This window comes from Nycticebus coucang, chromosome 10, assembly GCF_027406575.1.
Source record: "Nycticebus coucang isolate mNycCou1 chromosome 10, mNycCou1.pri, whole genome shotgun sequence".
Classification (NCBI taxonomy): domain Eukaryota; kingdom Metazoa; phylum Chordata; class Mammalia; order Primates; family Lorisidae; genus Nycticebus; species Nycticebus coucang.
In genome coordinates, this window is record NC_069789.1 from 121,640,830 (window position 1) to 121,667,576 (window position 26,747).

Genomic DNA, 26,747 nt, shown 5'->3' on the forward strand with positions numbered 1-26,747 from the left:
CAGGGTGAACAATGGGGTTGAATGTCTGTGTCCCACCATCCCAACCAGTCTGGGACACTTCAAGGCCAAAGAAATAATTTATACCCTTCCCCACTCTGTTCTCACAACCCCCAGCCTAACAGGAATAGTCCCCAAGCTGGGGACAGCTAGACACACTCACCATGGGAAACATGTCTTCATCCATACCCTACACAACAGCCAGAAAGATCTTCTAAAACATAAATCAGGTCAGGCGTGGTGGCTGATGCCTGTAATACTCCAGGAGGCCAAGGCAGGTGGATTAATTAGTTGAGCTCAGGAGTTTGAGACCAGTCTGAATAAGAGTAAAACCCCATCTCTACTAAAAATAGAAAACACTAGCCAAGCATAGTGGCGCATACCTGTGGTCCCAGCTACTCAGAAGCTGAGGCAAAAGGATTACTCAAGCCCAAGAGTTTAAGTTTGCTGTGAACTACAAAGCCGCGGCACGCTACTCAGGGCAATAGAGTGAGACTTGATCTCAAAAAAAAAAAAACCCATGGCGGCGCCTGTGGCTCAGTGAGTAGGATGCCAGCCCCATATGCCGAGGGTGGCGGGTTCAAACCCAGCCCCAGCCAAACTGCAACAAAAAAATAGCTGGGCATTGTGGCGGGCGCCTGTAGTCCCACCTGCTCGGGAGGCTGAGGCAAAAGAATCGCGTAAGCCCAGGAGTTAGAGGTTGCTGTGAGCCGTGTGACGCCACGGCACTCTATCAAGGGTGGTACAGCGAGACTCTGTCTCTACAAAAAAAAAAAAAACATAAATCAGATCATATCCTCACTTGCACAAAACCCTGGCATAGCTCCCCAGTGCCCCCAGATAAAGATTAAGCTCCACAGCCTGCTAAGGGAGGCCCTGTACAATCTAGGCTCTGTCACACCTCGGGCCTTTGCCCATGACCTCTCCTGTCTAGGGAACTCCTACCTCTCCTTAGGGGCCAGCTCCTACATCCACTGCTCTGTGAGCCCTACCTGGACTTCTCCTGCCACTGTCATTGGACTTCCCTTCCATCTGCCTACTGCCCACAGGATACAACACCAAATAACAAAGTCCTACTCCCTCTGGCTCCTCTGCAGCCTCTGGTTCACTGGTTTTCTTGTATTCTGTTTTAGCTCACTGGATTTCAAGTTCCTCACAAGCATCATACTCTCCTGCTCCCAGGACTGTGTGTGGGTTATTCTCCTTGTCTAGAATGCCCCTCCTATACATGCCTCTGGTCTCAGCTAGACCCCAGGCCAAGTCAGATGTCTTCTCTGGGTTCCCTCCCTCCCTGGGTGTGGGTTTGTCTCTTATGGCTGAGAGCCCGTAAGGTATAGCTGGGGTCTTGGCACAGACTGTTCCCTCCTTCTGAAATGCTCTTCCTCCCACTCCTGACTGACTCCCATTGGTCCTTCCTGCCTCAGCTCAGACATCTCCTCCCCTAAGATGCCTCCCTGCCATCCCCTGTACCCAGGTCAGGCACTTCCACAGGGCTCTCCCAGGCTTGTAGTGTCTCTCTGTGAAGACTATTCTGGGCTATCATTGTTTTTTTTTTTTTTTTTTTTTTTGTAGAGACAGAGTCTCACTTTACTGCCCTGGGTAGAGTGCCGTGGCGTCACACGGCTCACAGCAACCTCCAGCTCCTGGGCTTAGGCGATTCTTCTGCCTCAGCCTCCCGAGTAGCTGGGACTACAGGCGCCCACCACAACGCCCGGCTATTTTTTTGTTGCAGTTTGGCCGGGGCTGGGTTCGAACCCGCCACCCTTGGCATATGGGGCCAGTGCCCTGCTTACTGAGCCACAGGCGCCGCCCGGGGCTATCATTGTTAATGTGTTTGTCTTCCCCATTGGAATCCCAGCCTGAAGTCATCAGGGATTGCTAGGGCTGTCTTGGTCTATTATGTCTCATGTGGCACATGAATGCCTACAAAAAATGCTTTTTTCTTTCTTTTTTGTTTTTTTCCTTTTTTTTTTTTTTTTTATGAGATAGAGTCTTACTCTGTTGCCCAGGGCTAGAGCGTTCTGGCATCAGCCTAACTGCCTAGCTCACAGTAACCTCAAATTCCTGAGCTCAAGCAATTCTCCTGCCTCAGCTTCCCAAATAGCTGGGACTACAGGCCCTCACCATAATGCCCAGCTAATTTTTCTATTTTTAGTAGAGACAGGGTCTTGCTCTTGCTCAGGCTGGTCTCCAAATGCTGAGCTCAAACAATCCTCCCACTTTGGCCTCCCAGAGAGCTACAGGCATGAGCCATCAGGCCCAGTCCAAAAAGGCTTTTATTGAAGTACTTTTAAGGCATCAACAATGATCCTAATACTACTTACTGAATATTTACTAATATATACCATGAGTCAGGCATGTTAAATTCCTGTCTCATTTAATTCCAACAACACTGTGAGGGGAGTACCATTGTTATCCACACTTGGAAGCCACTTGACCAAAGTCACAAAGCTAGTAAGAAGTACAGCGATATTCAAAGCAAGGTGATTGGACTCAGAGTCTGAGTTTTTAACACTTAGAAGACCCCTACTGATGCTCCTGGCTTCTAACTGTCCTTTTGGGTCTGGGTGCATCTCCCCTCACCAGAATTTCAGTGCAGGGCCCAGGTTGGCTGAAACCCTAGGTGTCCTGCATTAATTTAGAGCAACAAGCCTTGACCAACACCAGGCTCTGAGAATGTGGTAAATGGATGAATGCCCAAATGAATGAATGCACCAGCAGCAAAGTAGTGAGTTACATAGAGGTCCCCACTCACCCTCGATGAGCCACTCGCAGTTGCCATTGACGCTGTAGTTGCCAGCACCATCCGTCACGAAGCCTGGTGCCTCCCGCAGCACCTGCCTCTGCCCCTTGCAGTCACCCGCCCGGATTCCAGGGGACAGCGACCCCAGCACGGCTAAGGCCAGGGTCGTGGCCAGAGCCTGGACCAGGGCCATCGACACCTCTCACACTGACCCTTACAGACAGGCTGGGTGGTAAAGACCTGGAGAGGACCCTCTACCTAGCTTAAGGTCCTGCAAATGTGACCTCTATAGGGATAGCACAACCATGTAGAATGGGGAGGTGCCGGAGACGCAGTCTCTGCGAAGGTTGTTGACCGGCTCTAAAAGCCGAGGAGCGGCGCCTGTAGATGGATGGAAGGCCCTGTATATGTAGTCGTAATGGATGGGGCCAACCCTTAGGGACCGTTGTGGTCCCCTATAGACACAGGCCCCATAGAGAGGCCTACCCCATAAACAGTGTCCAGCAATTACAGATTCAGGCCGCTGCAGACTAAAAGGGACCTCACAGATGAGTGGGTCCCCACGGGGCGAAGGGCTCTATAGCCCGGCAGGGGCCTCCATAGAAGATGCGGGCCCGGACAGGCCAGTCTCGAATGGTCTGGGAGAGACTCCTCCAGCCAGGGGCGGGGCGCGAGCGGGTGCCGGGGCGGAGCCAGTCTTCCGGGGTTTGGGCCTGGACCCCATAGACTCACCCGCTTTGCTCACCCACCCGCGTCTCCCTCTAGAGTCAGATAGGCCAGATCAGAGAGACGAGGGGACGCTTGGGCCAGAGCGGCCCGGAGAAGACTCGCTGGGAGGGAGAGGGGGCGGGACACGAGCGGCCGCTATGGGAGCGCAAGCGAAGAGGAGGCGAGAAGCTGCAGAGCGGCGGTCAGAAGAGCCCTGGGAGGACTGCGGAGCGCCCAGCCCCACCTCTCTGCGAAGAAAGACTTCCGGAAATTTCCCCGCCCATTTGTTCCCAGCCGCTTGCGCAGCAGCTGCCTCTTTGCTTGGGAGGAGAGACTTATACACGCACCGGCCTAAGATTGTAACCCAAACTCCGGGTGCCAGAGTCTGAGCAAAACCTGTGCCACTGGAGGGCGCCTCACCTCTAACTGGAGAAGGGAAGAGAAAAATAAGGGAGCGGTGCAGTGAGAGGGCCCTGCTAGAAGACCGATAATCTTCATTGCTTCCCAGTTTCTGGGTCAACATAAGGGTCGAGATATGCAGGCCCCTGTCTCCGGACCCAAAAGGCCATTTCACAGATAAGCACCCTGAGGTCCCAAACCTGAAACGGTTCTGGCTCATCCGCTGAACACCATCAAGATTTAAAAGATGTTGGCTGGGAGGTGGTCGCTCACGCCTGTAACCCTAGCACTCTGGGAGGCCGAGGCAGATGGATCACGCAGGAGTTCGAGACCAGCCTGAGTAAAGCAAGATTCTGACTCTACTTAAAATAGAAAAATGAGCCGGGAGTGGTAGCAGCATGCCTGTAGTCCCAGCTTCTTAGGAGGCTGAGACGAGAGGATCTCTTGAACCCAAAAGTTTGAGGCTGTAGTGAACTATGACAACACTGCGGCACTCTACCCAAAGCGATTGAAACGCTGTCTCAAATAAATAATGTTACAGATAAAAACTCAACGAATCTTCTTTATTTTGGCAAGAAGGGGGGGAACCTCTTTCTGCCAGGGATCTGAGGGAGCATCCCCGGAATGGAGATGGGGCGGAAACAGCGTCCGAGGTCACAGGTCCGAGGGAGAGTTTGGGGGTTGAGACCAGCAGCACAATATCCATCCCGGGAGCACTGGCTCGAGGTCGCGGAGTCCTGGAGAGTCACGGGCAGGGTCCCGGCAGTCATCACGGGTATTCCGAAGTCCAGCGCGGTCAGAGGTCTCGGAGGGGGTCGGGGGGCCGGAGGTCACGGAACAGCGGGAGCCCAGAATCCGGCGCTGCTCGGGGCAGGGGCTGAGGGAGGGGACGGGGAAAGCGGCTCCCGCGGGACCGTTTGGCACAAGGGAGGAGAGGGGCGGGACGCAGCACACCCTACCTGGGCGCGCTGGGTGGGGAGGGTCGGGAAGGCCCGAAATGACCCAGCGCTGAGGCTGGGATAAAGCAGGGGTCCGGAGCCCGGCCGGGGCCCGGTCGCGGCTCATAGGGCAGGGATAGGCAGGGGTGCTCAGACCGGGGGTGCGGTGCCCCCGGCCGTGTGCATGCTGAAGTATTCGGTGAAGCCAGTATGCGGCGCCGCCGCCGTCTGGGGCACAAGCGGCTGGTAAGACGGCGTCTGGCCATCCCAGCCCGGGTCGGCCGCCTTGGGGAACCGAGCGGGAGGGGGCGGGGAGGCCGCGCCCGGCTCGGCCATGGTCACCACGCGGCCCCTCGGGGCCACCGCCGCCGCCACCGCCGTCTCCTCCACCTCCTTCCCGGCCTGGGAGGGGGTTCAGGGTCAGAGGCTGTCCCGAACCCTCGGGGGGGCAGATGCGGCCCCGAAGGCCCGTTCCCCACCCCCCGAAGGACCCGTCCACCCCTGGTATGAACGCACGTGTCAGTCAGGGAAAATGTGTGGCGGGACGCCTGGGCAGCGGGGCCAAGTACTCAAGGGGCGGCGTTGGGGCGCGCCGAGCGAACTCCGGAGGAGTTGGGGGAGAGCCGCGGAAGGCGGGCGGCGGGGGCACTGCGCGTGGCGTCTGCGGGGGCGTGCGCATCAGCGCCAGGACCCAGTCCGGCAGAGTGGGCGCAAGCGCTAGGGTACAGTCGCGGAGCGGCGTCCGGGCTCTGGGCGTGCGAAAGGCGGGGGGCGGGCTCAGACGTCCGGGGGGTGGGGGCGGCGGCGGGGCTGGGAGCGGGGTAAGGTACTCCAGGGGCGGCGCCAGCAGCTCCTCGGGCGCTGGGGCCACGGGGCTTACGGAGGAGGCGGGCGGGGGTATGGAGAAGAGCTCCGTGAAGTTGGGCACTGAGTCGCTGATGAACGTCACATTCCCATAGACGTGCTGCGGGAAGGCCTTGTCCCCCGACTGGCTTCCTCCGGGTCCTGGTGCCCCAGCTGATGCGATCTGCGACGTGCGCACGTGGTACGGGAAGTTCTTGTTGGCCGCTGATGGGCGAGTCATGATCTGAACGGAGGGGCCAGGAGCATGTTGGAGAAGCACAGTCCACACCGCAGGCTTTCTCCATAAATTTGGGGTCTTAAGGATTCCCGAACATTTGGCATCCTCCACACTTCCCTAAAACCATTCTGACTGCAGCTTCTCTGGGCTCGCTCAATACCCTGAACCCAGACCTTTTCCCTTCGACACAATTCTCCACTACTCTGCTCTATGCTTCCTCCATCAGCCCACTGATCACTGAGCTATCACTAACTGGTTAAGATCAGTATTCTGCACTGTCCAGTATGATAGCCATTACCTACCTATGGCTTAAATTTAATCGAAATTAAACCAAAAGTTTAGTTTCTCAGTCATATTACCCACATTCAAGTGCTCAGTAGCCACATGTGGTTACTAGCCACCATATTGGACAATACAGATTATGGAATATTTTCATAACACAAAGTTCAATTGGACAGCAGCTAATAAATTCCAGAATGTTAGCTCAATAAGAGTAGAAACCGGATTCTTCTGATCCATACTGAATCTCTAGTACCTTCTAGAACAGTGCCTGGCACATATAAGCCCTCAATAAATATTGATTGAGGCTGGGCACTATGGCTTACACTCTGGGAGGCTAAGGTAGAAGGATTGCTTGAGACCAGGAGTTTGAGATTAACCTGAGAAAAACAAGACCCTGTCCCTACAAAAATAAGAAAAAATTGTCAAATGTGGTGGTCTGTGTCTATAGTCCCAGCTACTCCAGGGGCTGAGGCTAGAGGATCACTGGAGCCCAGGAGTTTGAGGTTGCAGTGAGCTATGATGATGCCACTGCACTTTAGCTCAGGTAAAAGAGTGACACAGTCTCAAAAAAAAGAAAGAAGGAAGGAAGGGAGGAAAGAAAGGAAAAAAAAAAGATAGATTGGTTGAATGTAGGGATGTTTACCAGTTAGTCTGGTGGGTCATAAAAGTGGGGAATGGCTATGACTCCATTGCCACACTCCAAAAGCTCAGCACAGCCTTTCGAAGGCCAAGCTAAATAAATGAGCTCCAGAGCTCACTGAGTGGGATCTGGGGCATGTTCATTAAATTCATGAGCCTCGCTAAGGAAAGGGATTGTGGTGCCTTCTTGAAAAGATGAGAGTGGAAATGAAAAACCACTGATGCAAAGCCTGACACAGGGTGGGTCGTCAATGTTTCTCCTCTTTCTGTCCCTTCTTGACTTCCTGCAGAGCTTCAAGATGGACTGGCTGCCAAGGTGAGCGAGCCTGTACTTAAGTCAGGCTCTGACCTGGCCTTCCCTCCATGGCTGAGTACACTCCCTAGATGGAGTGCTTTGTGGATGGATCCGTGAGTCAGGAGCTGGGGCCTTCAGTGATGCCTGTAGCTTTCTGGCTCCCCCTTATGGTCTGCTGGAGAAGACCAGGACTTAAAGAGCCTGCCCTATCACCAAAGACGATGGAGTCCTAGCCAAGTTAACTTCTCTTTCTGGGCCTTAGCATCCCCTCTCTGTATAGTGGATACAATGAATGTTATCCATCCTCTCCTGGAGCTACTCTGATAACTAAACAAAAGAGCAGGTGATGCAAATGCAAATGGATGTTCCTAGCATGAAATAGGCTGGTTTAAGACAGGTGCCCAGTGAACAGTTGATGGATGAATAAATTTATGAATAAATATAAGAACTGTCACCAAGAAGGTCAGATAGGATGTGAACCAGAGCAAAGAATAGATTTGGTGCCAGTACCCTCCTGAAGCCTAAGTCTGGACAACACTGTTCAAAACCAGGCCTCTGGGAGCTCCAGCCTGTCCAAACCTAGCTGTTGCTTCCTGAACAATGGGAGAACCTAGGGGAGAAGGGTAGAGCAGAGACCAAGGGGCTTGAGGAAGGCAGTGGGAATATAGAAAGGAAAGGTGAGAGTCTGGGGACACAATGTCAGGAATGGAAATGGGGAGGGAGGGCAAGGAGAGTAGGGCTATGGGAAGAGGCCAGGACACTGGCTGGGAGAGAGGAATAGAAGAGTATGGACTCTGGGGGACACAGTTGAGTAGGATTCCTGCAGGTTCTGAGCAAGAGTCTGTTATATGACTAAAGGGAAAATGGATCAAGAGGTTAGAACAGGGAGAGTCCAACAGATTGGGGGTAAAGGGAGTCTCATCCATCCTCTGCCCTTTGGTTTCCCACCCCAACCTGGATGCTCACCAGAAACACGCCGTGGGCATACAAGTGGATCCCCAGCTGGATGCCATTGACAATCTTCTCCCGGGCCCACTTAGGGATCCCAAAATTGGCAATCAGAGCCATGACTGGAACCGCAAAGAACCTGAAAGGGAGGTACTAGGTCAGGAGAGACACTGCCCCTTCCCTCTCCCCCATCCCACAGCCCTACCTCCCCTGCCATACACACACATAGAGCCCAGGCAGGTCCCAAACTGAAGGGAAGCCAGTGTGACCTTCAGAAGCCAGAGGTGGAAAGGGGACAGGAATCCTAGTGGCCTGGAATATTCTGGGGACCAAAGACTAGTTTAAATTTAGTTCCCCCCTACCCCAGATCCTGTCATTTGATAGGAAATCAATAGATGTTTAATGTATTAATTAACAAATGATATTAAGGACTTATTGCATGCCAAGCCCATATCTAAACATTTAATATATATAAACTCATTTAACTCTCACAATGACTATCTGAGGCAGGTATAATTTCCACCCCCATTAATAGGAGAGAAAACTGAGGCAGAGAGAAATTAATGGACGTGTCTGAGATCACATAGTTCATAAGTTTTAGAGCTAGGATCTGAACCCAGGCAGTCTGGCTCAGAAGTCAACTACCATATGGCTATATTATATTGAGCAATAAAAATTACAACTTTTTTTATCCAACATTTACTGTGCAACAGACACTAAACCCTATCCATGATCAAGACAACCTTTTGTAGGAGATACTCCTGACAAACATGTTTTACGGGTAAGCAACCTGATATACTACTTGTGAAAGTAATTTTTTTTTTTTTGTAGAGACAGAGTCTCACTTTATCACCCACAGTAGAGTGCTGTGGCGTCACAGCTCACAGCAACCTCCAAATCCTGGGCTTAGGCGATTCTCTTGCCTCAGCCTCCCGAGTAGCTGGGACCACAGGCACTCGCCACAATGCCCAGCTGTATTTTTGTTGCAGTTTGGCCGGGGCCGGGCTTGAACCCGCCACCCTCCGTATATGGGGCCATGCCCCACCCACCGAGCCACAGGCGCTGCCCATATATATATATATATATATATATTTTTTTTTTTTTTTTTTTTTACATTTTTTTTTTTTGGCCTGGGCTAGGTTTGAACCCGCCACCTCTGGCATATGGGGCTGCATGCACCCTACTCCTTTGAGCCACAGGCACCACCCGAAAGTAATTTTTTTTAAATATGGAATGCTTCACAAATTTGCATGTCATCCTTGCACAGGGGCCATGCTAATCTTCTCTGAATTGTTCCAATTTTAGTATATGTGCTGCTGAAGTGAGCATAAAAGTAATTTTTTTTTGCTTTGACTTTTTTTTACTTTGGGAAAGTAAGGAGACAAAGTGAGTAAGTAGCAGATTCTGGGTGACAGCTGCCTGAGTTGAAAGCCCATCTTCCTCACTGAGATAGGAGGCAGCCACTTCTGGGGAGACCCGGGAGGCAGGGAAAGTCTGGGGGCCCACCACATCTCACCAGAGCGTGTAGGCAGCAAAGAAGGGCACATAAAAGGGCTGCTTCTCAGGAAAGTGGCGCAGGGAGACGAGCACCGCGTAGCAAAACCACACGTAGGCTGCCACCTGCAGCCCGATGAGCCCATAGCCGGCTGGTGACTCATATGTGTACAGTACCTGGCCCGGGTCAAAGAACTAGACCCGCAGGAGAGGGTTCATCATAGCCCGGCTTTCTGCCCTCCATCAGGGTCCCTGGACTCCACCCCTGGGCACCCAGGGAACAGAAGTACTCAGTCAGAACAGAAGAGGCAGGAGAGCCAGGGATGGAGACAGAGCATACGGAGAGAGGTACAGAAAGAAGGTGAAGAGATAGGAAGAGAATACATCACTACCTGTGCCCAACCTGGGGCTAAACACCTCCCATGTGTGAGTTTTGCTATTAGCATTAGCTCAACGAGATAGATCTTATTTATTTATTTATTTATTTTGAGACAGAATCTCAAGCTGTAGCCCTGGGTAGAGTGCGGCGGTGTCACCGCTCACAGCAACCTCAAACTCTTGGGCTTAAGCGATTCTCTTGCCTCAGCCTCCCAAGTAGCTGGGAATACAGGTGCCCACCACAACGCCCAGCTATTTTTGTGTTGTTGTTGCAACTGTCGTTGTTTTAGCTGACCTGGGCCGGGTTCAAACCGGCCAGCCTGGGTATATGTGGCCAGTGCCCTACTGACTGAGCTACGGGTGCCGCCCTTATTACTGCCCCCTTTCACAGAAGGGGAAACTGAGAGTAGGAGAGAAACCCTTTGGCCAAAGCTCATCAAGTGATAAAGCCTTACAGCAGCCCCCTGGGGTAGGTAAGATCCTCCTAATTTCTCAAAGAGGAAACAGACCCAGACAGCGAGGTTATCACCCAAGGTCAGCCAGCTCAGAACTGGGAGAACCACGTGGAATTCAGGTCAGCATGACTCCTGAACTCTTAGCCACGACATTGAGCATAAATGTGACAGTGAGAGACAGAGGAGGAAGATAGCCACTCCGAGATGGTGAAGAGGGGAGTTATCGCTCAGACAGATAGGAAGACAGAAAATTGAAGAGTGGGAGAGAGCTAGCAAGCAAAAGTTCTGCGGGGAAGGGCAAGCAGACAGGTCAAGGAGGAGGCAGCCACCAAAAGCTTTGAGGGGGAAGGGAGAGGGAGGGGTGTGGCCTGGGCAGGGGGTGGTACTCACTTCTGCCTCATAAATGAACAGCACCACGTGGGTAAGCGTGTACAGGGTCATGTAGACAGACAACTTCACGGAGCCCGAGTGGCTGATGCGGCCTCTGGCGGCAGGCCATGAGGGAAAACAGCAGGGGTGGGGGACGTCAGGGAGGAGGAGGAGACCACATACCCTGCCCCGCCTCCCACCCTATTCCCCAGCCCAGCCACCCCAGGAGCGCTCCCTGCCCGGGCACCGTGTCACCGTGAATCCCTTCCCCAGAAGGATGAGCATCAGCAGGAAGATGAGGAAGCTGGAGGAAAAGAGCAGCTTGGCTGGGAGAGGAGGCGGAAGAAGGGAGGAGAAGGCAGCTCAGAGCCAGGCTCAGGACTCCTTCCCCTCTAACCTGAGCCAAAAGCTTGCCCTCTCAGGCCCCACTTCATTCTCACCCAAGATCTTTACACTCTCATTGCCAATACCATCAGTGGCATACTGGCCCCAGTAGATGCAGAAAAACAGGAGGCTCAGGACTGGGGAGAGAGAGGAGATGACAGAAACCAGCTTTGGGACATCCTTGTCCTCTAGCACTATGATCCAGATGGTCTGAACCCCTCCTCCTCCATCAGTAGTCAGATCTACTCCCACTGACCAGCTAGGCAACTCTGCAGTCCAGCCGCCAGCCCCCGCTCCCTCAGACCCAGAGATCTGGGTCCCCTCTCTCTCCTCCCCTAGGTATTCCTCTTTCAGGCCCAGGTGTCTGGGCCCCAAGGCCCTTCTCCCACAGAATGCAAAAGTTGTGGCACTAAACCTCACCCTCCACTCCTGCTGCAGCCATGAACATTTTATAAGTTGTGTGGAGCAACTGACGACCTTTCAGCAAATCTAGGAATCAGGATAGGGAAAGGCTATCTCCACACAGAAGTGGAAAGCAGCTCATCTCCACCAACCCTGCTCCCCCAATATCTCCTCCCCCTCAATCCATCTGCTGGACTCACATCCAAAGTAACAAGAGAGAAAGAAGATAAGGATGAAGATAAGGAGGAAGGTCACATCCGTCTCCAGGATCCCTGTGGATTTGAGGGGAGAAGGAAGGTTCACTCAGATAGGTGTCCCCTCAGTAGGCACCCGGCTCTGGTATCCCACACAGATCTTGGTTTCTCAGCCCTCACATGCTCACCAAACTCATCCGCCGAGAAGTGTCGTGTCCAGAAGGACTTGCCGTTGGTGAGGACCATCTCATACTCCAGCTGCAGTCCATCTCCCTGCAGGGAGTATGGAGGCATAAAGGGAGGCCCTGGGCATGTGGTGGGGAAGGGGGGTGGCAGGAAGGCAAAGAAGAGCCAAGGCCCACTTGGCTTACCCCACATTTGCTGAGAGCAATGTACCACCACCTTTCACGCACTGAACGGAAGCTGCGGCCACTGGAGCAGCTCAGGTAGCGGGTTCCTTCCTCTGACACCACCTATGAACAAGCAAGAAGAAGGCAGCAGCCTGTCCTCCATGCTCCCAAGCCCTCAACCTTCAGCACCTGTCCACACACACCTTCAGGCTGGGCCCGTACCTGACAGCCTGACCAGGCATACTGGGTTGTGAGGTTGATGACCTGGTTGTTCTCTGGCCTGATCACTGACTCCTTGGCCAGGCAGTCCTGGAAAAGGCAGAGACAGTCACTCCCAGGTTAGCCCCAACCTTCCCCCTCCCTCCATACCCTCTTCACAGCCCTCACCTTGTCCCTTGCCTTATACACAGCTGGCCACTGGGATGGGTCATCAAAATAGAGGAGGATGTTCTGACAGCACTTGGCCTGCAGATCCAGAAATTTGGGGGCTTTGGAGGAGTGCCAGGTGCTGTGCCTTTGGAGGCCAAGGAAGTATCCAGACATAGCATGGTGGGTGTTAGGGAGACTCACCTCAGGGTAGCGGAAACGAAAGTCCAGTCGGCCGTAATCCGAGAGGAAACAAAATCTTGTCAGGAACACCCAGTCCTGGAAAAGGGCCCCAGTCAGACCCTCTGCCGAGTCCTCGAGAACTCTCCTCAACCCCACAGATCTCCAACTTCTCCTTCCTACTGTCAGGTACTTGGCTTCCCAAGTACCATAAGGACACCAAGTCACCTCCAGAATTCTTCCCTGATTCCTTTGCTGTAGGTCCAGGATTCCTGCCACCCTATCTCCCTCAGTTACCCCCAAGTTTCCTCCCCTCCTATCAAATACTTCTCCCATTTTCCAGGACCCTGAAAAAGACCTTGGAGGGCCAGATGCCCATCCTGGCCACCTTGTGGCGGACATCATCCAACTCCACTCCCCTAATGTCCACACACACACCCCACCCCCACAGTGCTGCCAGAGACCATCCCCAAGCTGGGGAGTCTTCTTAACGGCCCCCTCCAGGTCCTGAGCGGGAGTGTAGTGAACTTAGGCCTCTTGGCAGCGTGAAAAGTGCTGTCCCTTCAGCACCACCTCCGCGGCACCCCGCCACCTCTGACCGTCCTAATCCACTCCCCTCCCTGTCTAGCTGTGACCTCAACGTCCCTCCTACAATCCCCAAGTCTGGCCTTGACCCCCCCCCATACCCACCATTCAGCCTCGACCCTGGCCCAGTCCCCCATCGCCTCTGGCCTCATGCCCTCAGGGCCCTCCGGGTCCTCCCGGAGGGGCTGCAGGGGATGGGGCGGAACCCTCTCCATCTCCTCCCTGGCGTCCCCCAACCCCGGGCCGGGCGGGCCGCTGGGGAGGGCTCGGCGTGCTCACCTCCTTGGAGCTGAGGTTGCCCCGCACGTACTTGGCCCGGGCGCGGGGGGGCAGTGACAACAGCAGGAGCAACAGCGGCGGGAGCAGGCGGCGTAGCGCGGGCGCGCGCGGGGGCTCCATTCCGCCCGCTTTGGCCCGGGTTCCGCTCTTGCTCCCGCTCCGGCCGGGCGATGGAGGGGAGAGCGCGCATGCTGGCCAATGCGCGCCCCCGATTAAAGGGGCCGCGGGCGCTGAGCTCCTCATCCCCTCCTCCAGGATGGCCCACCGTAGGCTCCTACCCTCTTCACGTGGGACAAGATGCTCATCTTCCGTCACCCCGCCCCTATACTCCCCTCCTGGAGCATCATGAATACCTCTAGTTCCCGTCCTAAACTGAACTCCCATTCCCCATGCCTCCTCTATACTGCCTTCGCTGAATGGCCCACAACTCTTAGACCGGTGCTCGGTCAGGGCCTCACTCCCCCATTTAGTCCCCAAACTATTTTTTGCACATCCCTGTCCCCATGACAGCCACCTCCAGCTGCATCCACCCCAGAGTTGCCTCTTTCCAGATAAGATGCACCAGTGAAGTGCCCACAGAGGCACAGAGAGGGCAAGCAGCTCATTCTGGGTTACACAACACTGAGGCGGCACAGCACTCAGCATAACCATCATACCCTTCTGCCTGACGCTGACCTGTCACTGCTTACCAGTGTGAAACTGGGTTGCTATGAGACAGAGAGGTGATGGTGTGAGATATCCAAAGCATGACTCTGAAATAACTTGTCTGGGTTCAAATCCTAGGCTCATCCCTACTTGCCACCCACCCACCATAAGACCTCTGCCAAGTTATTAAGCTTAGTCCTTTCTATGCTGGCATGGACCCTACGGTTTCCAAGTGGGCGACAGTAAGTCCTAGAAAGGCTTTCCAGAGCAGAGTCCAAGCTGCTCTGCTTGATTTGCCTGATCAGACTCCCAACAAAATTCCTAGCTTCCTCATCCCCTCCACTTCAGAAAATTTGGGGGCTGCACAAAATACCATTTTTAAACCAAGGGACCAAGCAAGAAACGTGAGTGGAAGACTTTCTTCTTTCTCATGGCCTGGACAATAGTTCAATGAAAGACTTTCAATGAGGCTCAGCACCTGTAGCTCAGCGGCTAGCACACCAGCCACATACACCAGAGCTGGCGGGTTCCAACCCAGCCCTGGCTTGCCAAACAACGACAACTACAAACAAAAAATAGCCAGATGTTGTGGAAGGTGCCTATAGTCCCAGTTACTTGAGAGGGTGAGGCAAGAGAATTTCTTAAGCCCAAGAGTTTGAGGTTGCTGTGAGCTGTGATGCCACAGCACTCTACAGAGGGCAACACAACTGAAACTGTCTAAAAAAAAAAGAAGAAAAAAGACTTTCTTATTATTTTTTTTGGTGGTTTTCTCTTTATTGATGTGCCTCCTACCTCCCCACACACACACAATTTCAGTCCTTTCCAACTACCCCCATAAAAGAAGGTAGTGAAAGGAAGGGACTGCTGGGGTTCTCAGCCCCTTGGGCAGTTAGAAAGGAAACAGAAACCAAAACAATCACTGGATGTGACAGAGATTGACAATCAAGAAGTCTAAAGCAGAGTGGGCAAGGCAGGCAGAGAAAGGGGAAGAAAGAAGAAAGGAGAGGTACAGAGGTCATCTCTTCCATTACTCCTCCTGCTAAGAGTTGCTGGAAAGACCTCCTCAAACATTAAGAAGTGCAGGTCCTGGGTGGCGCCTGTGGCTCAGTGAGTAGGACGCCGGCCCCATATACCAAGGGTGGCGGGTTCAAACCCAGCCCCAGCTGAACTGCAACCAAAAAATAGCTGGGCGTTGTGGCGGGCGCCTGTAGTCCCAGCTGCTCGGGAGGCTGAGGCAGGAGAATCGCAGAAACCCAAGAGCCGGAGGTTGCTGTGAGTCCTGTGACATCATGGCACTCTCCGAAGGCGGTAAAGTGAGACTCTGTCTCTACAAAAAAAAAAGAAGTGCAGGTCCTGAAGAAGAGATGGTGTTTGAGCCTGAAGGAGGAGGAGGTCAAGGAAGAAGGGCCACCTCTCTCTTTGTAGAATGAGAGCCCCCCACCCCATCTCAGAGGCAGCAGCTTCACAGACCATAGACACTTTCATCACTGTAGGCAATGTATAGAAAAAAGTCTTCTTCATGGTGTTCCTGGTATAGCTGACCCATCGTGGCGCTGGGTGGAATGACATTGTTGACAGAGAAGAACAAGGCATCCTCAGCTCAGAGATGAATTCGCTTCCAGATCAAGAAGTAGAATTGACCAACTGTGAGATCAGAAAGCACCAGGTATTTTTTTGTCCAGGTCTCCTATCCGAGCTTTGGGAGCCTTTTCTACTATCACCGGGACCCAGTCCGGGTATTTCTTTCGGATCTTCTCGCCCTCAGAGCGGCACTTCTCGAACGGATGCTCCTCTTTGTACACGAACTTCATCCTCCCAGGGAACTGGGCTGGACCGGACTGGGCTGCGGGAACCTGGCAGTGGGGGGCCCTGGCACCGGGGCAGTGGTGACGGTGGGTACGCGCAGCGACTTTCTTATTTTTTTAGAGACAAGAGTCTCACTCCAGATTCACAGCAACCTCCAGCTCTTGGGCTTAAGAGATTCTCTTGCCTCAGCCTCCCGAGTAACTGGGACTACAGGCGCCTGCCACAACGCCTGGCTATTTTTTTGTTGGAGTTTGGCCGGGGCTGGGTTCAAACCTGCCACCCTTGGTATATGGAGCCAGCATCCTACCTATTGAGCCACAGGCACCGCCCCAAAAGAAAGACTTTCAATGAAGAGTGTGGATTCCATGAAGAAGGGGTGCCTCTTCTACTTGGCCAGTTGTTGCCAGGAGGGATTGTAGGTCTGCTGCCAGATCCTTTTTTTTTTTTGGTAGAGACAAGGGTCTCACTTTATCATCCTCAATAGAGTGCCGTGAGGTCACACAGCTCACGGCAACCTCCAACTCCTGGGCTTAAGCGATTCTCTTGCCTCAGCCTCCCGAGTAGCTGGGACTACAGGCACCCGCCACAACGCCCGACTGTTTTGTTTGTTGCAGTTTGGCCCAGACTGGGTTTGAACCCACCACCCTCCGTATATGGGGCCAGTGCCCTACCCACTGAACCACAGGCACCACCACCACCCACACTTTTTTTTAAGAGAAGCCAGAAATGCACTAAAAAAAAAAAGGAAACTAATTTATAACAGTCAGCAATTGATCCAAACATTTAAAACATTGTGGGTGAAAGAAAATACCTTGCAGGTCAGATTTAGCCCTGTTCTGCCACTTCTACTCTGAGCCAGCACATGTACTGTTCCCAGTGCCCATCAGACCAGGAACCCTCAAGGGCAGGTTCACTCCCTTGAGGTGACTCACTCTAGGTCCCAGCATGGCCTAGTGATTTGCTGTGGGGAAATGGGCCTACATCCACTATTTGCCCTCCTCCAGGCTTTGCACATGCTGTTCCCCTTGCCTGAACATTCTCTTCCTCTTCAAATAGCAAGTTTCTACCAATCTTGAAAAATGCAAGGTCTGTGTCAGCTCCTCTGTGAAGACTTTCATCACTAGGACATAGTCATCACTCCCTCTTTGGGCTCCCCCAACCCCTGCACAAGAGAGGTACTCTCCTAGACACAACTGGAGCCGAAAGTCTGATGAGGACAGGTTCTTTGTCTCACTCACTCTGAGGCCCCAGCATTCCCTTTGGTGTATGTATTAGAATAACTGAAGCCCAAAGTTTCCCCATCCTGCTTATATCCCCTTATACTCCAGAAAGGTGACAAGTGATAGTACCTTCTGCTCCATCTTGGACCCAGAACTCAGAGCTAAGGAAAGTTGCTCTCCTGGGTCAGTGACTCACAGAGGACCATGAAGAAGGTACTTTATTGAGGTGACTGGGAGTAAAATATACCTGCGCCCAGCCCTAGCCCCCTCAGTACAATCTCATGGGTGGAAAGGACCATGCTTCTGGACTATTCTGGCCCACCACCCAGGAAAGGCTGGGAAGTGGAGCAGGGGGGCCGGGGCTCCAGTCCAGAGCAGAAGTTCGGGGCAACAAGGGTGATGGTGGATGACGCAGGGGCTGAGATGGGCCAACCCCCCAGGGCCGGGGAGTGGGTGGTGTGGCTACCAGCCAGATGCTTTTCAGTAGGTCAAAGGCTGTTGGGGGGCCCAAGGCTGCACCAGATGGCGAAGGCAATGAGAACAAGGGGGGTGGCCAGGGACCTCTTGGTGGTGCCAGGTTCACCCTATGCGTAGTGGGAGTGCTGGAGGTGTGAGGCATGGTGAAGGTGAGCTCCTTTGTCCCCTGTGGCCTCTTCTGCCTCCCCTCCCCTGGGGCTTCCTCAGAGCTGTTAGTCCGGGAGGGTGTCATCCTTCGCCTCTCAGGCTTGGCCCCTAGCACAAAGGAAAGAAGCATAGGGAACAGCTGTATTAACATAGAGAAGGGAAAGGGGAGTGCAGGGGCAGGAGATAGGCTCACCTGGCAAGGGAAGCTGGCAGTCCTGGAGCACCAGGGAAAGGTTGGGCACACAGCCATGGCAGGCCTGTAAGGTGCCCACAATGGCATCCCTGGCCTCTTGCACCAGGTTCCTCCTAGGGAAGGCCTGTGGCAGATTCAGCTGGCATTGCAGCTCCCTCAACAGCTGCCCCACACCAGGTGGCTCTAGGGTTCTGGGTGGCCCTGGGCCTGAGCCTCCAGGTATCTGATTCTCCTTGCCCCTCGACTGTAGGGCTGGTTCTTGTACCTTGCCTGGGCTTGGGGAGAGCTTGGTGGGGAATGGGGTAGTGTCTGGCTCCAGGGCCCCACTGTTAAGCAGCCGTGCCACATCCAGGGATTTCACCTCATGGTTGAAGAGACCCCGGTGCTCCCGGCTCAGCCGGCCTTGTGTTATGACCACACACTTGGGGGCAATAGGGGCCACAGGATCCCGACTGGTCACAGAAGGATTCTGACGGGCCAGTGGCCGGAGACTGCCCACCAGGGCCTTGTTCCGTTCTCGCCTGGTCTTCTGACGGCGGACACGACCAGGTTTCTCAGGCCGCTGGAAAGGCTGAGGGGCTGGACCCTGGGGGTCCATGGTATCCTGGAAGATGAAGATTATGAGCATGCAGATAAGTCAGGGTACATAAAGTGATTAGGAAGAAAAGGAGATGGTTGGTTTGGGGTGAGGTTGGAATGCTAGCTATATAGAGAGACAAGATGTGAGAAAGGAAGTGGGCAGAGAGTGACCACAGGTAGGATGAGGTCAGGATCAAGACGGTTTAACAGGAAGAGGTCAGGGAATAAAGGGTTATTGGGAACAAAGATATGGGGAAATGGTTAAAAGATGGCATATGGGAAATGGTCATGAAATTGGAGGGATGTGCGGACCAGAAAGGGATTCTGAAAAGAGGGAGAAATCCAGGAAATATAGGACAAACAAAAAGTGGAGAGAAATGGTAGAGAAAGAAAAGCAAGAGAGAGAACACTGCAAGTCTGGAGTGCCTGAAAAAAACTCGGAAAAACAGAAAGCGAGGCAGAGGAACTAACAGGGACAGGGCCTGGTTGTGAAAGGAAGCCTAGGGTAGGAAAAGGAGGGTGGGGCAGGTGAGGTAGGGCAGAGGGGCAGAGGGAAGGGGGTGAGATACAGATGATGGGGACAACGTAGGGGAAAAACACCTCACCCTCTCCTGCCCCAACGAACCCCACTCCCTTCCTGCCGCACGTGGCTGTGGGGCGCAATGGCTTCTTTTCCACCGTGATCCCAGCTCTCCAAGCGCCCTGCCGCTCTTCCGGTCCTCAGTCGCACCACACGCATGCGCATACCCTCCCCATGGCCTTTGGCTTCTAGGCTCGGAGAGAGGATAGAAGCCCAGCTGCACGTGCCCAAGGCCCAGAGTGCCGGTTATAGCCCCGCCCTCCCAGCCTCACTATCGGAAACTTCCCTCATTTGGCCTCAGTACCTCCCATCCACCAATTGGTTGTAAGGTTCACTAGGTCCAGGCCCCTCCAAAATGCTGATTAGTTTAGACAGCTATTTGCGCTCTTTCTCTGGAGGACAAGACAAGGCGAGGCGGCAGGCGCAGAGGGGTTCTGGTAACCCTTTAATTCAACCAGTCCCTCGCTAGGGAGTCATCCCCATACAATAAGTATAGTGTTAGCCAGGCGTGGTGGCTCACACCTGTAATCCTAGCATCTTGGGGGGCCAATTAGGACGATCTTTTGAGCCCAGGAGTTTGAGGTTGCAGTGAGTTATCACGACGACACTACACTCAAGCCTGGGATAGATACTGTCTCCGAAAAATAAAAAATAGAATTAGTATAGCGTGATTCAGAGCTAGACTAGGTTCAAATGCTCAACTGGCACATTTCAGCTAGGTGATCTTGGAAACGTTTGTAATTATTCAGAGACTCAGTTTCCTAATTGCAAGATGAAGTTGCTAATAGTATCTCCAGAGACATGAAATGAACCAATACATCTGAATGGATGCCTGAAAGATTTGTATCTCACTAAGTTTTGCTTAGCAAATGACCCTCTAACTCTCCAACTTATTTGTCCACACTTGTTCCCTCAGGCTTTTTTTTTTTGTAGAGACAGAGTCTCACCGTACCGCCCTCGGGTAGAGTGCTGTGGCGTCACACAGCTCACAGCAACCTCTTAACTCTTGGGCTTACGCGATTCTCTTGCCTCAGCCTCCCGAGCAGCTGGGACTACAGGCGCCCGCCACAACGCCCGGCTATTTTTTGGTTGCAGTTTGGCCCCGGCTGGGTTTGAACCCGCCACCTTCGGCATATGGGGCTGGCACCCTACTCACTGCTTTGACATCATATTTGGTGAAGTGGCTTATGCCTGTAATTCCAGCAATTTTGACCCGTGGCTTTGGAGACCTCAGTGTACTCCAGTCTGGATGACAAAGCAAGAACCACCTATAAAATTAATTGATAATAAATAAATCAAGCCATTCCAGGGTATTCACCATACTCTAATCTATCTCCGGCGTGGCGCCCTGGCTCACATCTATAATCCTAGCATTCTGGGAGGCTGAGGTAGGAGAGTTGCTTGAGCTCAGGAGTTTGAGGCCAGCCTGAGCAAGAGAAAGACACCCCCCCCACCCATCTCTACTGAAAATAGAAAAATTAGCTGGGTGTTGTGGCATGGGTCTGTAGTCCCAGTGACTTTGGAGGCTGAAGCAGAAGGATCTCTTGAGTTTGCTATGAGGGAGGCTGATGCCATGGCACTCTAGCCTGGGCAACAGAGAGAAACTGTCCCGCCCCAAAAGCGATATTATCCAGGTGTCTTTTCTTTCTGTTTGCTCAATCTTATCTTTTAAACCCAGCTCAGATACCACTTCTAGGAAACCCTTAGCACTAAGTCCTTCTTCTGCTTCTTACCCAGAGGTACTCTAGACCTCCCTCAATCACAACATTGACCCTTCCACACAGACAGTTCTGTGTCTGCATCTGTCTCCAAGAACTTGTAGACACTTGGACAAGGCCAGCATCTGACCCAATCATTTTATTTGTTCAGCAAGTACTTACTGAGCAGCCACTGTGTGCCATTCCTAGGAAGTGGATTGAAGTTGAACATGAACAAAATTAAGTAAGATTCTTTGTTCACAAAGGGCAGAAATTTTAAAATATATATAATAAATTTTAAAAGACACTAAGACTTATCTCTATGTCTCAGTACTAATCTATCTAGAAGGAATGAATAGAAGTGAAGATTCAGCTGGGAGTGAGGCTACAGGAAGATGAGCAGAACATTTAGCTGGGAGTGAGACCCCCCACATAGTCCCAGAAAACAGGGAGATCTGAGAAGACACTGAGGTTTGAAATTAATTTGGGGTAAGGAGGAGGGGCATGACCTTAGGTGGCCTTGGCTGTGGATGTGAGTTTCAGAACTGTCAGGAAGTTGAAGTTCATGTTGTTGGCTGGCCCTGGGTTTAGAGAGGGAAGCAGAGGACACACAGATCTGCAAGATGATCTGTGGATGAGGTGCCAGGCTGAACCTGGGCCGTGCAGGCGTCTCTAATTTCCCTTCCCTTTCTGTACCTTGTACCTTCCACGCAGGTCCCAGGTTGTCTTGAAGCAAAGATACGCAGTTGAGATGTTATGCCATACAAAAAAAACTGTTTTGGGTAAGGGAAGCCCACAAGTAGATAGGCTCACTAAAACCCTGGCACTGCCTTAGTGTGTCTTTTCATAACTGAATCTCTAATCCCATTTTGCCATCTTCCTTTTCTGTCCCCCGCATCTGGGTGCGTCACCTAGCCTGGTGCAAATGAGCCAACCCTCAAGGCATCCAAGAATGGACTCGTCCACTCGTTCCCCTCCCCCCACCACGTGAATGGAGCACACCCCTCCCCAGTAGGTGGTCCCTTCCTCGCATTTCTCGCTCCACAGCAAATGGTTTCTTCCTCCTCGGAACGGAGCTAGTTTTCCCCGCCCACTCTCGGCTCTTCAGGTATTTCGCTCCTCCCCGTGACGCCAGTGGGTGGTTTCTCCCTCCTCCCCGCAGCGGGTGCTTGATGGTCTCGCCTCTCCGCGTCTCACTGTGCTGTGGCGCTCGAGCAGCTGCCACTGTGGGTAAGTCAGTGGCACCAGCGGGAAGTGCTGGACGAGCCCACTGCGCGGCCGCCGTGGGGGGAAGCGCGGGTTCCCAATTCAACCTCCTAAGTGAAGGTTTTCGTCCCAGGGGAGGAGGCGGCGCCCAGGATTGGCCTTAGTCCTTACCTCGAGTGCGCGCGTTGGACGGTCCTTTGTTGCCTAGAGAGGTAGGGGTGGGCGTGGTGGAGAACCTCCTCCTGGAGTATTGCCAACCTCTCTCGCTTATCCTGAAGGAACTGCGGAGTCAAGATGAGCGAAGAAGAGAACCCAGCCAGCAAGCCCACGCCGGTGCAGGACGTGCAGGGCGACGGGCGCTGGATGTCCCTGGTGAGCGATCCCTCCTGGGTTACTCAGGATTCCGGGTCGAGGGGGGGGGGTGGGCTCCAGAGAACGGCTGATTTGTGCTGCTCTATCAGATTGAGAAATTGAGGGCGGTTGGTGTGGTACTGTCTAAGGAAGCAATTGGGCTGGCCCAGGGGAGCGCGCCTGCCATTGACTCCTTCTTGTGCGTCTTCCTAGCACCATCGATTCGTGGCAGACAGTAAGGATAAGGAACCTGAAGTCGTCTTTATCGGGGACTCCTCAGTTCAGTTAATGCACCAGTGCGAGGTGAGACCAGTCCCTCTCCTCTTCCCCCGACCCAGGCCTGTGCCGTCATTGACACATTTGGACCAGGACCCGGGGTGGGTGTGAGATACAAAATGGCCTCAGGTAGCCAAAAATCTTGGTGTACGTTGTAATATTATATTGAGAAGGAAATAAGTGTCCCAACTTTATTAGAGTGGATTTGTGTATGCTAAGACTGGTAATGAGGCTTTTCTGCCAGAAGATTGCCTTAAGGCGAGGCTCTTTATTGTTCACTTTAAATAGTGCACAGCCCTATTGGGTTTACTCATAGCTGTTGTCTCTTTACTTGAAGGGAAGGTCAACTGTATACAGAGCAGGCTCAATGAGAGCCTGAGATACTCAATGAGAGTATCTTTCCACTAGGTGATGTTCAAATGTAATAGCTTTCCTAAACATAAGTTTCAGCTGTCATGGTACTGGTTCGATGCTTGGCTCAAGCAGACTGAGTTTCCATAAAGTGAGTCTTGCTTCCAGGGGGTATTTTTTGTTTTGTTTTGTTTTAATGTTTTTTTTTTGTTTTTTGAGACAGAGTCTCAAAAAAGTCTCTACCCTTGGTAGAGTGCTGTGGCGTCACAGCTCACAGCAACCTCCAAAGCCTCCCGAGCAGCTGGGATTACGGGCACCTGCCAGGACGCCCAGCTATTTTTTTGTTGCAGTTTGGCCGGGGCTGGGTTCGAACCCACCACCCTCGGTATATGGGGCCGGTGCTCTACTCACTGACCCATAGGCACCAACCAGCCAGGGGGTATGGTTTAAAGTGAGACTATAGTAGGTGTCCATGAAGTGAGTTTTGACCATACAGGGGTTTGCTGTAGGTGAGATGTTACCAGAATGGTTCCATATAGCAAGGTTCTTCCATAATGCATCTGGTTAGCATGTGGGCAAAGGGTATTGCTCCATGCTGACAGTGCCCCTGTGCCCACACCACTTCTTGCCCACAGATCTGGCGGGAGCTCTTCTCTCCTCTGCATGCCCTTAACTTTGGCATTGGTGGTGACAGCACACAGCATGTACTGTGGCGGCTGGAGAATGGAGAGCTGGAACATATCCGGCCCAAAGTGAGTAGATCTTGGGTGGGACTCTTTAAGCACCTTTGTCTGTCCCATTACCACCATGCCATGGCCTTCTTTCCACAGATTGTGGTGGTCTGGGTGGGCACCAACAACCATGGACACACAGCAGAGCAGGTGGCTGGTGGCATCAAGGCCATTGTGGAACTGGTGAACAAGCGGCAGCCTCAGGCCCGGGTCGTGGTGTTGGTGAGAGACTGGGAGGGTGGGAAGGAAAGAAGGGTAGTGGCCTGGGACTCCCCTCAGATGCAGCCACAGCCAGCACGGTTCTGGGCAACTTGCCCTAGAATAGTGGCTTTTGGGCAAAAATTTCACATGGAAGCTTGCTACACCCTTCACAGTGGCTGTGGTTGAGGACATATTCAGGGACAGGGATCAATGAGCCCTTTTTGCCTAAGGACTGCTGGAGAATCTGGGGATATGCACGAACTCAAAAGAACCCCTCGAGTAGCCAAAAGTTGTCAGGTGAATCTAGGTTCCATCACTTAGAAATGGGACATGTAAAAGAACAGATTAACCCTTTGCCATGATGACACCATTTTTATTAGTGATGCCTGGAAAGAGCTGGCACCCAGGGTTTCTTGCTGAATGCTACCAGAGTCGTGGTTATTAGGAACTACCTTTCCACCTTCTCCACTTTCTCATCACTGGTATATTCTCCTTAATCTTGGTGTTCCTCCTCAGGGCCTGCTTCCAAGGGGCCAGCATCCTAACTCACTTCGGGAGAAGAACCAACAGGTCAATGAGCTAATTCGGGCAGCATTGGCTGGCCACCCTCGGGCACACTTCCTGGACGCTGACCCTGGCTTCGTACACTCAGATGGCACCATAAGCCACCATGATATGTATGATTACCTGCATCTGAGCCGCCTGGGCTACACACCTGTCTGCCGGTCCCTGCACTCCCTGCTTCTGCGTCTGCTGGCCCAAGACCAGGGCCAAGGTGTTTCCCTTCCAGAGCCCACACCCTAAGCATTTTACCTTCCTACATTAAATTCTCCTTCCACAGTCTCCTGTTTCCTAGTGTGTGGTCATGCCTGCTGAGCACCACCACCAGATGCTCACCCTCATCTGTGACCCGCAGTTCTGTGAGGTGGTTCTATTTCTGCACAAGGCAGATGTCACATCCATCAAGAACTCTGGTTTTGCAGACTCAGGTGAATTAACACTATTCACAATAGTGTGCTTCAAGCAGGTGCTACCAATCAGTAAACAATACGTGGGACTAGCTTACCAGCACTACCCTTTAGGAACAAAGTCAAGCAAGCAATCTGGAGACATAGTGACCCAGTGTAGTCAAACCTATTATACGCTGTCCCTCTAGTCTCTGCATGTGCTGTTCCCCTTACTGGAACTTCCGGTGCTCTGGCCCTAGCTTAGATATCACTTCCTATATTCCTCCCATGACAGGTGTGGGTATCTGTGTCTCCACCAGTGTTCAGTGTTTCCAGGTGCTGAGTGGAAGGGGTATACCCGGGAGAGATTCCTCCTAGTCTGACTGCCATGCTAGCCGAGGCCACATGGGGGCAGCAGGACTCAGGATGGATGAATCCCCACCACCTACTGTGGCCTCTATGCTGGGACCTCAGTGGCAAAGACTTCTCTTGATCTGTTTGAGGAAAAATGATTCCAGGGCCAGTAAGAGTCAACTGCCTTTCTCACAGCACCTTATCGCAGCGTCTCAGCCAGCTGCACGGCTGAGAAAGGGGCAAAGAGCTTATCGGCTCCCTGAGCACTATGGCTTCCAGGCTAGTGAAAGCTGCCTAATCCATAGCGAGTCAGGGTCTCCTCTTATGTTGGGGTTGGTGGTCTTGGAGTTGTTTACCCCACCTTGTGGAAAACGTCACTCTACAACAATCTGGGGACAGGACTGGCACAACCATCACTCCTCCCCATTTAGAGCAGGCAGTCACACAGGTGTGTTAAACAGCTTTAATCTCGGTCATTGTGGCTTTTCGGCACAGTAAGAAATATTGCACATGATCAACATGTTTTGTTTGGGGGTGGGGCAAGGGTAGGGGAATCACCTTCTTAGAAAGTACAACCCAAGTTGGGAGGGCAGAGGGGGTGAGGAGAGAACCCTCCCCATGCCTGTGGCAAAGTGCAGGAGCCCCCACCCCCAAACTAACCTGAGTCCAGCCCCTCTGGGGAAAAAAGGGGTTCATGAACTCCCCCCACTCCACAGGCACCTCCCTATAGCCCAAGGCCCATGCTACCCTCCAGCTTACAGCCCTTACATGAGCCATTTTGCATATAGTGAAAAGCTCTGAAGGCATACACTCCAGTCCAAGTTATGTACAGGGGCTCCGTGGAGGGAGACTGCCCCTGCTTCCACTCAGCTGCCCCCCAGCAAAGGGAGGGAGCCGAGGGGCAAGGGTCTATATACAAGAAGAGCAGGCTTCATTCCGCCCCAAACTGTAAAGGACGAAATGGTTTTGTTGGGGAGGAGGAACCATCCTGCACCCCTATTCCTGCCACCTACATGCTTGTCCATGTCCTGAGGGGGGTACTCTGAGTCCTGGGATCTCAAGGTTCCCTCACCTGCCTGTGGCAGCTGCAGACGGGCCTGGGGGTGGGGGAGAAGGCTGGGGGGCTCCCTCCCAGGCAGGCTGTCCAGGCCCTGACTCTGGGGGTGGAGGCAGTGGTGGGGCAGCCTGGGCTGTGCCAGAGTCCGAGCCAGGTGAAGTGGGGTCAGGGCCCCCAGCAGGGCTGAGAGTCGGGGCAGGGGCAGCAGCAGTGCCAGTGGGGGGTGGTCCAGGGAGAGGGGTCTCAGCTCCAGGGGGCTGCTCTGTGGGAGTGGCTGCTTGCATGATCTTCTGGCGCACCTCCCGTATCTTTAACTGCAGACAAACCTTAGAGGGGAAGATGTCTGCATAGCGGGCCTGGAAGGCTGCAGTGGCTTGGGCTGGGGACAGAAAGATGGTAGGGAGGACAGGGTGAGATGGGTAGGCAGGTCACATCTGAGTGACCCCCACAACTCCAAGATACA

The 26,747-nt window shown here is 53.1% G+C and overlaps 5 protein-coding genes, 1 non-coding gene and 1 pseudogene across 19 annotated transcripts in view; 1 reads left to right on the plus strand and 6 right to left on the minus strand.

The window, feature by feature from the left end:
• MEGF8 (multiple EGF like domains 8) overlaps positions 1-4,390 on the minus strand; it is a 46,928-nt gene extending 42,538 nt beyond the window's left edge. The window contains exon 1 of the mRNA XM_053606538.1: positions 2,753-4,390. Within this exon, the coding sequence (XP_053462513.1) occupies positions 2,753-2,933 (181 nt within the window). The 5' untranslated portion in view covers positions 2,934-4,390. The remainder of the gene's footprint in view (positions 1-2,752) is intronic.
• A 485-nt stretch (positions 4,391-4,875) lies between these two features.
• On the minus strand, positions 4,876-13,865 carry TMEM145 (transmembrane protein 145). Of its 2 annotated transcripts, none has more exons than XM_053606553.1 (15): positions 13,467-13,865; positions 12,627-12,701; positions 12,444-12,521; positions 12,279-12,365; positions 12,078-12,179; positions 11,895-11,979; positions 11,713-11,784; positions 11,531-11,599; positions 11,167-11,247; positions 10,974-11,052; positions 10,748-10,841; positions 9,547-9,719; positions 8,049-8,169; positions 5,666-5,872; positions 4,876-5,187 (listed from the first exon to the last, which is right to left on the minus strand). In XM_053606553.1, the coding sequence occupies exons 1-15, from the start codon at positions 13,848-13,850 to the stop codon at positions 4,936-4,938; spliced, it is 1,959 nt and encodes a 652-aa protein (XP_053462528.1). In that variant the 5' UTR covers positions 13,851-13,865; the 3' UTR covers positions 4,876-4,935. The 2 variants fall into 2 exon arrangements, with proteins under 2 accessions (XP_053462528.1, XP_053462529.1); XM_053606554.1 differs by lacking the exon at positions 13,467-13,865 and adding an exon at positions 13,293-13,310 and having other exon boundaries at positions 4,936-5,187.
• Positions 9,253-9,359, minus strand: LOC128597853 (U6 spliceosomal RNA). Its single transcript, XR_008383408.1, has one exon. It is a non-coding gene; the product is annotated as a U6 spliceosomal RNA (small nuclear RNA).
• A 1,611-nt stretch (positions 13,866-15,476) lies between the features above and the next one.
• On the minus strand, positions 15,477-15,986 carry LOC128596815 (gamma-aminobutyric acid receptor-associated protein-like; annotated as a pseudogene).
• A 1,363-nt stretch (positions 15,987-17,349) lies between these two features.
• On the minus strand, positions 17,350-22,281 carry PRR19 (proline rich 19). Of its 4 annotated transcripts, none has more exons than XM_053606564.1 (3): positions 22,188-22,281; positions 17,955-18,558; positions 17,350-17,869 (listed from the first exon to the last, which is right to left on the minus strand). In XM_053606564.1, the coding sequence occupies exons 2-3, from the start codon at positions 18,550-18,552 to the stop codon at positions 17,406-17,408; spliced, it is 1,062 nt and encodes a 353-aa protein (XP_053462539.1). In that variant the 5' UTR covers positions 18,553-18,558; positions 22,188-22,281; the 3' UTR covers positions 17,350-17,405. The 4 variants fall into 4 exon arrangements, with proteins under 4 accessions (XP_053462539.1, XP_053462537.1, XP_053462535.1 ...); XM_053606562.1 differs by lacking the exon at positions 22,188-22,281 and adding an exon at positions 21,507-21,716; XM_053606560.1 differs by lacking the exon at positions 22,188-22,281 and adding an exon at positions 20,994-21,016.
• PAFAH1B3 (platelet activating factor acetylhydrolase 1b catalytic subunit 3) lies at positions 21,821-24,767 on the plus strand. Of its 3 annotated transcripts, none has more exons than XM_053606568.1 (6): positions 21,821-21,918; positions 22,295-22,388; positions 22,581-22,670; positions 23,630-23,746; positions 23,825-23,947; positions 24,443-24,767. In XM_053606568.1, the coding sequence occupies exons 2-6, from the start codon at positions 22,311-22,313 to the stop codon at positions 24,728-24,730; spliced, it is 696 nt and encodes a 231-aa protein (XP_053462543.1). In that variant the 5' UTR covers positions 21,821-21,918; positions 22,295-22,310; the 3' UTR covers positions 24,731-24,767. The 3 variants fall into 3 exon arrangements, with proteins under 3 accessions (XP_053462543.1, XP_053462544.1, XP_053462545.1); XM_053606569.1 differs by lacking the exon at positions 21,821-21,918 and adding an exon at positions 21,949-22,192; XM_053606570.1 differs by lacking the exon at positions 21,821-21,918 and adding an exon at positions 21,955-22,040.
• Positions 24,768-25,676: 909 nt separating this feature from the next.
• The window catches only part of CIC (capicua transcriptional repressor), a 30,697-nt gene continuing 29,626 nt past the window's right edge, over positions 25,677-26,747 (minus strand). For all 8 annotated transcript variants that reach the window (XM_053606541.1, XM_053606539.1, XM_053606540.1 and 5 more), the window contains one exon: positions 25,677-26,663. In XM_053606541.1, coding sequence (XP_053462516.1) covers positions 26,296-26,663 — 368 coding nt within the window. In that variant the 3' untranslated portion in view covers positions 25,677-26,295. The remainder of the gene's footprint in view (positions 26,664-26,747) is intronic.